This window comes from Solanum pennellii, chromosome 10 (assembly GCF_001406875.1).
Source record: "Solanum pennellii chromosome 10, SPENNV200".
NCBI classification, from domain to species: Eukaryota; Viridiplantae; Streptophyta; class Magnoliopsida; order Solanales; family Solanaceae; genus Solanum; species Solanum pennellii.
The window spans coordinates 5,693,925-5,704,175 of NC_028646.1; the positions used below are offsets into that span (position 1 = coordinate 5,693,925).

A 10,251-nucleotide genomic window follows, 5' to 3' on the forward strand; every position below is an offset into this window, starting at 1 on the left:
TTCTGATGTTGAGCAAGTCCAAACAGTGTTGAAACTTGCTCTGTGGAACCGGCTTTGTGAACATATCAGCAGGATTATCAGCAGTTCCTACTTTCTTCACCTTGATTCTCTTCTCACTTCTCAGAAAATGATACCTTACGTCAATATGCTTGGTTCTCTCATGATGGACTTGATCCTTGGCTAGACAAATTGCGCTCAAACTGTCACAATACTTGATTAACTAAACTTAGATATACCTCTAATATGCAACAAGGCATAGCAAGTGGTTTTCAAACTCTTGTAGAGCATATACTCTTACTAAAAAGCCGGGAGGAATGTTGAAGATGCTATAAACTTGGCGATAATTTAAGGGTTTATTTTTCTCATGTTGCAAGATCAATGGTGTATTTAAGTTTATTTAATCAAGTACAGGAGTGTTTTCAAGACCGTCAATAATTCAAAGATAAAACTAATAATTCACGCGCAATTTAAAAATATTCTCGATACTTCTCTCATTATAAAATAAAAGGAAATAATAAATGCAAAGAGATTAAAACAATAACTTTCTTATTCTTTCAGGTACATTTACTTATACATAGTTGCATGTTTAAATAAAAACTTCTAATTTCAAATCGTAATTGTATGTCGTATATTCAAACGAGTCCTTAATTCATAATATTAAAGATGAGTAGATAATTTATTTTTAAAACGAGTCCTTAATTCATAATATTAAAGATGAGTAGATAATTTATTTTTAAAGCAATGACCATCCACACTAGCCAATTGTTTCACAACATAGTTCAATATATCCTCCTCTTTCTTTTGGAATTTCATGCAATCAGTCCATTCCTAAAAATGTTAAGCAGTGCAATTATAATAGGTGGGGAATTGTTATTGATATATATCATTTTTATTTGATTTATTATAAGTTGCCATTATAATTATATTTTATCTAATTAAAGTGTACTTAATATGCTCAACTAGCTATCAAACACTGGTAATAATTTAATAGTAGTTCAACCATAATCTTTTATTTTAAATAAAAATCAGCCACTATATGTTCTCTCTACTACAACCTTCCCCATCTTAGCAAAAACTAAAAATAAAAAGATTATATTATTTTATAAATAATAAGGGTCGATTTGTTTTTACTTTTAATAGGAAGGATTATTTTGCAATATATAAAGTATAGATCCTACACGAAACACCCAAATATTCAGCCCGTTCCATAAAATGGTATAAGTTAAAGTGACCTCTCTGCAATTTAAACAAATTTGTTTTGCGCCCTAAGGCCCACCGTTTCTGCAATCATTTCTCACATTTTCTTCACAACATCTTCAAAATTCTCTAAAATTTCTACCAAAAATTCTATACAATTTCTTCAAATTTGGTAGAACTTTTTTGTTTGTACATTTTTTTGTTAGATCGAATTTTAAGCTTCAGATAATACTTTTGTGGACGGTTTTTGTTGCTCCATTTAGTACTATTCTTTAGGGTTTTTGTTTTGAGATCCGGTTTATTTATTGGTTATGAATCCCAGAGGAAGATATCCACCGCCGGGAATGGGAAGCGGCGGCGGAGGCGGCGGACGCGGGGGCGGAAACATGTACCCTAACGCTAACCCTAATTTTCAACCGAGAAATCCACAGCAGTATGTGCAGAGAGGTCCGGTGAACCAGCAGCAGCAGTTTCAGAACCAACAGGCACAGCAATGGCTCAGAAGGAACCAGTTGGCATCTGATTCTACGGTTGATGAGGTTGAAAAGACGGTACAATCTGAAGCAGTTGATCAAAGGTAGTTTTTTTTTTTTTTTGCTATAGTTCGGATTCATTCGAGATGTTTGAGCCTGTCAGTGCAGAGTACTACAGCTCTTACCCATTATACTTATGTGAAGGGTGTGGAGTTAGTAAAAAGGTGTGGAGCAACTGGTACAGTTCAAGCCGTGAAACAGCCTCTTGCAGGAATGTAGGTTAAGGCTATGTACCATAGATCCTTGTGGTTCAGCCCTTCTCCGGACCTGCGCATAGCCATGCTGGAGCTTTGGTTCACCAAGCTGTCCTTTTTTATGTATAAAGTTAGGAAGCATACCTGCTCCCGCTTACCACATATGGATAATATCTGTTAGGAGTAGTTTAAATTTAGGTTGAATTTGACTTCTCTTTGAAACACGTTGATGTCATCGTCAAGTGTAGGTAGATTAGTTTGTGTAAGATTGATATCTTTCTACCAAATTAAGTTAAGAGAAGTTGTTCATACCAAAACAGTATATGAATTTGAATTTTTAAATTGTTGATAATAGCGGGAAGTTAGTTGAACTTATGATTTAGTGGCTGTCGTCATTAAAATTAGTCATGCTTAAATTTTTTTGTTTAGATTAGTTCGAGTCATTTATAAGGCTGCATTGTTGGAAATACATAACTGCATGCTTGGAGATATTTCTGTGTTTCTATAGTTAGATAAGTGAGAACAGGTAAAGCCCAAACACGTGTTTGGAGAAGTCAAGGTGATCTATATATAATAGTGGACATGGACACTGATGTATTGAGTGTTTTGATCGACTTATTTTAAGTAGCATTTGACTTTTAAGCTCTTTTTTTATATTTGGAGCTGTTTCGGCATGGCAAAAAGTGCCGCTGTAAAAGTATAAAACTAAGCCAAAAGCCAAAAGTTGGGTATTCCCAGTTTATGACTTTTAGCTTTAAGCTACTCAAAAAAACCCCAATCCAAACACGCCCATAGTATTTATGTGTGATGCATAAAATCTTTTTGTTGGGCTTGAGCTTAGTAAATGGGTTTACGATGAACGTACGAGCATTCTATTTCTAGTTTAAGATAAGCTGGGTCCATGAGTACATACATTCACCAAGATCAATGTTGAGTGAGTTAATGTTTGATGGCTTCACTCAAGTTAGCCAGTTCTTAAGTGTTAATACATTTCTTGCCTTAAAGACTACTTCATTAGTTGACACTTTTGGATGCAAATGTGATGAGACAGGGCGGTATAAGACTAGAAATATATAAAAGTCAGTTTTAGTTTTCATGGACAAAATGCTTTAGCTATTCATATGGTGTTGGAACTGCTTTTTCGTGAATGTTGTTTCATAAAATTTTATTTAAATGCAACAAATTAAAGCATGGTAATACAAGAGATTTCAATGTTAAGATCCTCCTTAACTCCCTAATTTTAAGGCCAATATGACTATGTATCTTGTGAATTCTGGGACAATCGAGGAACGTATGGTCACTATATTACAAAAATATAGAGAGATGGTCATGAATCTTGATATGATGCCTGCAAAAAACAAGGGGGGGGGGGAGTCTTGTGCGGTCCACTCATATGATACAAGTTATTAATGCTGAGCCTTAAGGGGCAGCCTTACACCAAGGGATGTCATTTTTGAGGGAACTTAGCTTCCGTACGATGTATAGTTCTGATTATTAGCTTCAACTAGAATATCTTAAGAAAGATCTTCCCTCAAAGTTTAACTATATAATACTTTCGGTTTATAGTGTTTGGAAGGTCACTTGGGGTTATATGTCTTTCATAAGTCTCGTTTATCTTATAAATTATGTTGTTGAAAATATTTAAAACGTAATTGAGAGAGCTAAATCATCTCGTTTTCCTCTTCTTTAGTTCACAAGACTGGAAGGCGAGGTTGAAGATACCACCAGCGGATACTAGATACAGGACAGAGGTAAACCTTGCATTTGTCAACTCTTTATGCAATTAGTTGAATTTATCTTGATTTATTCTCTTGATGATGGCATGTCAAGGCGAAAGTCTTTATTGTTCTTCTTAGACATCATGTTTTTTTATTTTTTCTCTTTTGTTACTCAAATTGAATGTACTTTACCTTTTTTTATAAACTAGTTTACTGCACATGCTATGCACATGTGTCTTGTGTCAACCAATAAGGTTACATACGCCAGAAGAACAATATTCTTAAAAAGTAGAATTAACATGAAAATAAATATTATATTTTCTTGAATGGTTTAAAAAAATATTGTATATCAAAAATAGATTAACTATGTGCATTGTACTTTTACCCAATCTCATAAACAAAATCTTAAAAAGTTACTACATTAATATTGTATTACTCTTTTGGAGTCGTAAAATAAAAGTTATACAAAGAAATAAGAAATTACATGATATATTTTTAAAAATATTTATTTGATATTTTGACTTAAATATAATGTGTTCATGTAAGAATTTTTTTCATAAGGATAGTAATTCAAAACAGTTTTTTTAAAAAAAGGATAGTAATTCAAATCATTGGATCTTGATAATTCAATAGTGGATTATAATTTTTTTTTAAAATTTATTAGATATTTTGACTTAAATATAATGTGTTCATTTAAGAATCTTTTTGTAACTAAGGATATTAATTCAAATCATTGGATCTTGATGATTAAATAGTGTATTGTAAAATTTTCAAATTTTCTTTCGGTGAAAGTTGTATTGTCTCTTGATAACTTTAGAGTTGCTCCACAACATGTGTTCAACCCAAGTGAAGAAGAATTGCCTCGAAAATCCAACTAACTATAGAACCAAAAAGAAAAGAGAAGAAGCATAATCTTAATCAATATACAAAGAAGCAGAAAATAACTGATATTGGATTAACCCTCATTTGATTGCACTTAATAAATGTCTTAGTTGTAATCATTCAAATCTCAATCATTAAGTCTATTTGTTTTCAAGGTTTGAATCATAATCATTAAGTGCATTTGTTTTTGTTATTTTACAATCACAAAATGAATCTGCATAATTAAGATCTATAACAAAGTCTTAATAATATTAAGATGTCTATTTAAGATTTTGTACAAAGATGACAATTCACCGCTACTCCATCTACTTTCACCCATCACCCACAACCACCACAACCACCACCACCATCAATCACCAAAACCATTCGATATCACCACTAGCCATCATTTACATTCATCACCGTCAATCATTATTACATCCACTAATCACTATTGATAATTACCATAATTAGTCAACATTATATATTGCTAACTGCCATTAGTTATTAGTATCATTCCCACTGCTAGTTATTCAAAATCAATGCATATATCATAAAAAAAATAACATATATAATCAAATGAATGTGAAATGTTAACATGATATACTTGCAAGAGGATGCATGTAAGAAAGGGGCGACCTCAAGTTATAATTGCTCTCCAAAATATTATATAGTTTGTCATTAAAATGGCTCAAGATTAGGGAAGATCTGTTCATTTTTGCTGCTGCACCCGTGTCGACACGAGATGGGTGCGGGGTCTGTGTGGGATTCGGTCAGCCCACATAGGATACTTTGACCTGAGTCCATGGACAAATTTTGGGGAAAATTGAGATTTTGATAGAAGATAAGATAGATTTAAGACATGAGATATGCCATACCTAAATTTATAGTCCCTTTGTCTACTTTTTTAGCTTTTCTTGTTGGTCAATATTTATTTTTTCAAGCCAAACTCAGAGAAACTAAGAATTTAAGCGGTTGTGATCTGACTTTTGGTAGTTAGTAGCAGCAATCTGTAAGGGGAATTGGTGGATGACCTTGAATGACTTCCTTTTTCTTTTTTGAGGGGGAGAACTAGAGAGCGTGAAAGAAGAAGTTGGTGGTCTTTCAACATTTAGAATATCGCTATATTTTTATTATATAATTTTGGATTGTTTAGCCGAATTCCAACACCTGTATCCATACCTGGATCTGTACCCTCAGATCTTAAAATTTAGATTTTGCCGAATTCAACCCTTGGATTCGCGTCCGCGTCGGGCACCATCACCCGAGTCCAAGCAACTTAGTTTTTAGTAGTAACTAACACATTCTTTTGATGAAGAAAAAGAATATATAAAGCATCGATCAATGATGTTGTTCTAGTATATAAAGTAAAATATATTAAGATTTCTTCTTCTCCAAAAAAAATATATATCAAGAGTTCTTTTCCGAGAGAACAAAGGTTTTGAATTTTTGGTTAGAGATAAAACTTGAAAGTATCCAGGTTGAGTTTGCATAATTAATTTGAGACCTCCCAAAAAGTCATCAATTTTGATTCTATTTAGTTGGACTATTAATGTTTAGCTTACTGGAATTCTTTCTTTGTATGATATTTGACTATTTCTAATTAATTCCCCTTATCATATATTTTAGGAGTCTTTTTTAGTTCTCCTTTTCATATGTTAATTCTGACTTCCCACATCTCTAAACTTCAAACTTCAAACTTCTATGTGTTCCACACTTTTTCTTTACTTAATTATGTGTTCCACACTACCCCTCACGTGCAGGTTTGGTTCTTTTTTTTTCTCTCTGCGTCAAGCATGTGAAATTTCCTTATGGTGATGGGGGTGGTGAGACTTGAACCTAAGACCTCTCCCTGCTCTAATACCATGAGTTATGTGACGATCTAATCTAAAAATTAGTTTTAAATGAGATAGTCACACTTCAATAATTTACTTATGAGTTTTTTCCTTCCTTTCTGCCGTCTTATTTTTTCTGCGTGGTGTCTTTGAACTAAACTATCTCCATCTTTCCACGTTGTAATAGTGTTCCCGAAAAACTGTTAAGTGCCCTGTGCGAAAAGGCGGGACATTGATTAAGAGTGTAAATGGAAACTTTAAGTGGAATAGAAATAACAAGTTGCTTCTGTAGAGTTGTGGGAAGTCAGAAATTTGCTTTTTCGAATGTCATGCAATTTTTGCTCTTTATTGAGGTCTTATGCAAGGATTATTCATGTCATGTAATGTGTAGCAGTTAATATTTTGGGGATTATGATTCTGCAATATCAATTTTCTATGTTCTTTTAACTCTAAGGGGCCGTTTGATTCCAAGACACAAGTTATACATGAATTAGTAGTTTAAAGATTAACAATGAGAGTATTATTTTATTAGTAAAGGAAAGATACAAATTTGAAGTGACTAGGATATTTTTGTTATTCTAATCCATGCATTATTAGTGCTCGTATTCTTATTTCACATTCAATCCCACATAAATATAGCTTATTCAAGTTCTATTAAAGAAGTATAATGCTAACGAACATTGTAATATGCTATGTTAAATTTTATAAATAGATTAATTTCTCTGTACTGTAGCAACCAAACCATGTCTACACAATGGTGGTTGTTATGACAAGGTTGATTATTTTTTAACACAGTCAAGTGGTCATTATGTTAATGTGAATCAGTACTACCTAACCTCGGTCTGCATGTCTTGCTTTAAATCTCATGTTCATTGGGTTGGTTTGTTTGTCAATTTTGGTTTCATTCTATGATGATGATAGTAAAAATATTTGTAGGAAAACATTTTTCATTGTTCTGCATGCATGTGCTGCATTTGTACCTTTGCTTCCTTGCCTCCTTTGGACTTAACTTGGATACTGTCTATTTTCCTGGTAGGATGTGACAGCGACCAAGGGAAATGAATTTGAAGACTATTTTCTTAAGCGTGAATTGCTTATGGGAATTTATGAAAAGGGTTTTGAAAGACCATCTCCAATCCAGGAAGAGAGTATCCCAATTGCTCTTACTGGGAGTGATATTTTGGCTAGGGCCAAAAATGGAACAGGGAAAACTGCTGCCTTCTGCATTCCGGCATTGGAAAAAATTGACCAGGACGTCAATGCCATTCAAGGTTCTGACAAGCAATTCATAGCCATATTTTGAAGCCTTTATTTGTTCTAGTACATGTCATATTGCTTACTATGAATTCAGCCAGCAGTCGGCTCTTTTGGGCCCCTAATTTCTTATCTTTATAATGAAATTGCAAAATAGCTGTGTGTAAACCTTGTGTGCATCGTCTAAAAAATAAATTTAGTACATTGTGGCACACTAAATGACTTTGTAAAGGAACTTGCAGAGCTTGTAACAATAAACATGCAGAAGTTCTCTTTTTATACGATTGTTTTGAACATAATTACATAAATGCCAACATCTGAATTAATCATGAAAAATACTTCTACGTTATGAAGAGTTTGAGTTAAACCTAGTTAAGCTCGAGTCGCTGTTGAGGTCAGCATTTATTGAGTTCAGGCTGGTTTGTTTGACGATGAAGCTGAAGTTCACAAATTGGCTTGGCATGACTTTAGAGTTTTAGATAAAATTTAGATGGCAATTTGAAATTGTCAGTTGGTTGCACATTGAATTGGCTCATGAAAGTTGTTATTTATACTGGAGCATTTTTGATGGTGTGTATACCGAAAGAAATCCACTTTATTGTTTTCCATAGAAATGAGATTTGGTTCACTCAGTTTTAGCTTGTGTTTTACTGTTGTCTGTTGTCTCTTAATGCAGTTGTTATCCTTGTTCCTACGCGAGAATTGGCTCTTCAAACATCTCAAGTTTGCAAAGAACTTGGGAAGCACTTAAAAATTGAAGTCATGGTTACCACTGGGGGGACCAGCTTGAAGGATGATATAATGCGACTCTATCAACCGGTTCATTTACTAGTTGGAACCCCTGGAAGAATACTCGACCTTGCGAGAAAGGGGATATGTGTTTTGAAAGATTGTTCCATGCTTGTCATGGATGAGGTAATCCATCTCACCCATTTATTTGATCGGATCTGTATGCACTGTGTTTTCTTGAGAGAATACAGAGAAGACTAAAATAATGACGTGCTTATAAAATGATTGTTTGTGTGCTTTACTCAGTATAGAGTACTTTTCATGTGCGGCTACTAATATTTTAGAGAAAGGTCTTTTCAACATAAGATCTCTGGCATACAAAGTTTTCTTCCTAATTAATGTGGGAGAATGTAGCATAAGCTGGTTCAATGTCTTTATCCAAAAAATAAAGAACTCATACGGCTATGATATATGCTTCAAATGTACAAGTTATTACCTTTTCAAAATGAACACACCTAAGGAATGTTCCCCATATGGTATCTTTCTATATATCACCTGTTCAAAAGAAAATGTAATCTTTATGTTTCGAGTGAAAACACTTTACATGACTACTAATTCTATCTGTGTGCATACTTATGTCCTTCAGGCTGATAAGCTTCTTTCTCCGGAGTTTCAACCTTCCATCGTGCAGCTGATTCGTTTCTTGCCAGCAAATCGTCAAGTTTTAATGTTCTCAGCTACATTCCCTGTCACAGTCAAGGACTTTAAAGAAAGATACTTGCAGAAGCCATATGTTATCAACCTTATGGATGAACTTACTCTCAAGGGTATAACTCAATTTTATGCCTTCGTAGAGGAAAGACAGAAGCTTCATTGCCTTAACACTTTATTCTCAAAGGTTAGTACCTAACTCAAGTAAGCTTGGATGTTTTGAAGTTTGCTGCAATTCATAAATTCAAAAAACTCTTTTGACAGCTTCAAATCAACCAATCAATTATCTTTTGCAACTCTGTAAACCGTGTGGAACTGCTTGCCAAGAAGATCACAGAATTAGGCTATTCATGCTTCTACATCCATGCAAAGATGCTTCAAGATCATAGGAACAGAGTATTTCATGACTTCCGCAATGGTGCCTGCAGGAACCTTGTTTGTACTGGTATGATACGTGTCATCTGCTTGAAACTACTAGTACTCATACTTGCTATTCCTTTCTGTTGTTACTGCTGGTTTTCGAGGGGCACATTGTCATCTAAGTTGGAATTTGCTCATTGTTAATTATGGTTGTTGTATAATGTGTGGGTGCCTCTGTATAATGGGTTACATGTGTGGGTTCCAGGGAAGTTAACTGAGAATGTTTGTGCGAGGAACTTCCATTTTTAGCTTCGCAGTTGCGTTCGTATCTTCATTATGCTTGGGGTTTTTCAATTCACTGTAATATTGTTGTCTATGTACATGTGGAATTTCTGCAATCTACCCTGACCTGTTTGGTGAAGTATTCTGATTTGACTATTGTATGATGATCTAGTCCTTCTGCCTGTTCTTAGATGATGATTCCGGCTTGGTAACAAATTATCTCGATTTCCTTTGGGTCATCTCAGGGTTATCAAAGGCGCGCTTTAAGCGCGCTTAAGCCCTGAAACGAAGCTCAAAACTTGTTAAGCGCTTCGCCTTCATTTATGTGCGCTTCATGTTGTCATCAAGGTTCTAAGACAATTGTCAATGAGCCTCTTATGAAGAAGTGAAACTAGTTAATTGATATTTCACTTTATCATAATTTTTTTTCAATTTCTTTGGTAAGATATTTGTCATTTATGTTTATAATTATTAGACTTGGACTAAAATATATATTTGATGTTCTTTTCTCCCTTTACGCCTTTTTTCATTGAAGCCCACACTTTATTTGCGCTTAAAGCTTCCCCCCCCCCCCACC

At 34.2% G+C, this 10,251-nt stretch overlaps 1 protein-coding gene across 2 annotated transcripts in view; it reads left to right on the plus strand.

The window, feature by feature from the left end:
- The first annotated feature begins 1,194 nt into the window (after nucleotides 1-1,194).
- The window catches only part of LOC107002335 (DEAD-box ATP-dependent RNA helicase 8-like), a 15,843-nt gene continuing 6,786 nt past the window's right edge, over nucleotides 1,195-10,251 (plus strand). For both annotated transcript variants that reach the window (XM_015200317.1, XM_015200316.2), the window contains exons 1-6: nucleotides 1,195-1,774; nucleotides 3,615-3,675; nucleotides 7,375-7,609; nucleotides 8,269-8,507; nucleotides 8,968-9,219; nucleotides 9,297-9,477. In XM_015200317.1, the coding sequence (XP_015055803.1) occupies nucleotides 1,509-1,774; nucleotides 3,615-3,675; nucleotides 7,375-7,609; nucleotides 8,269-8,507; nucleotides 8,968-9,219; nucleotides 9,297-9,477 (1,234 nt within the window). In that variant the 5' untranslated portion in view covers nucleotides 1,195-1,508. The remainder of the gene's footprint in view (nucleotides 1,775-3,614; nucleotides 3,676-7,374; nucleotides 7,610-8,268; nucleotides 8,508-8,967; nucleotides 9,220-9,296; nucleotides 9,478-10,251) is intronic.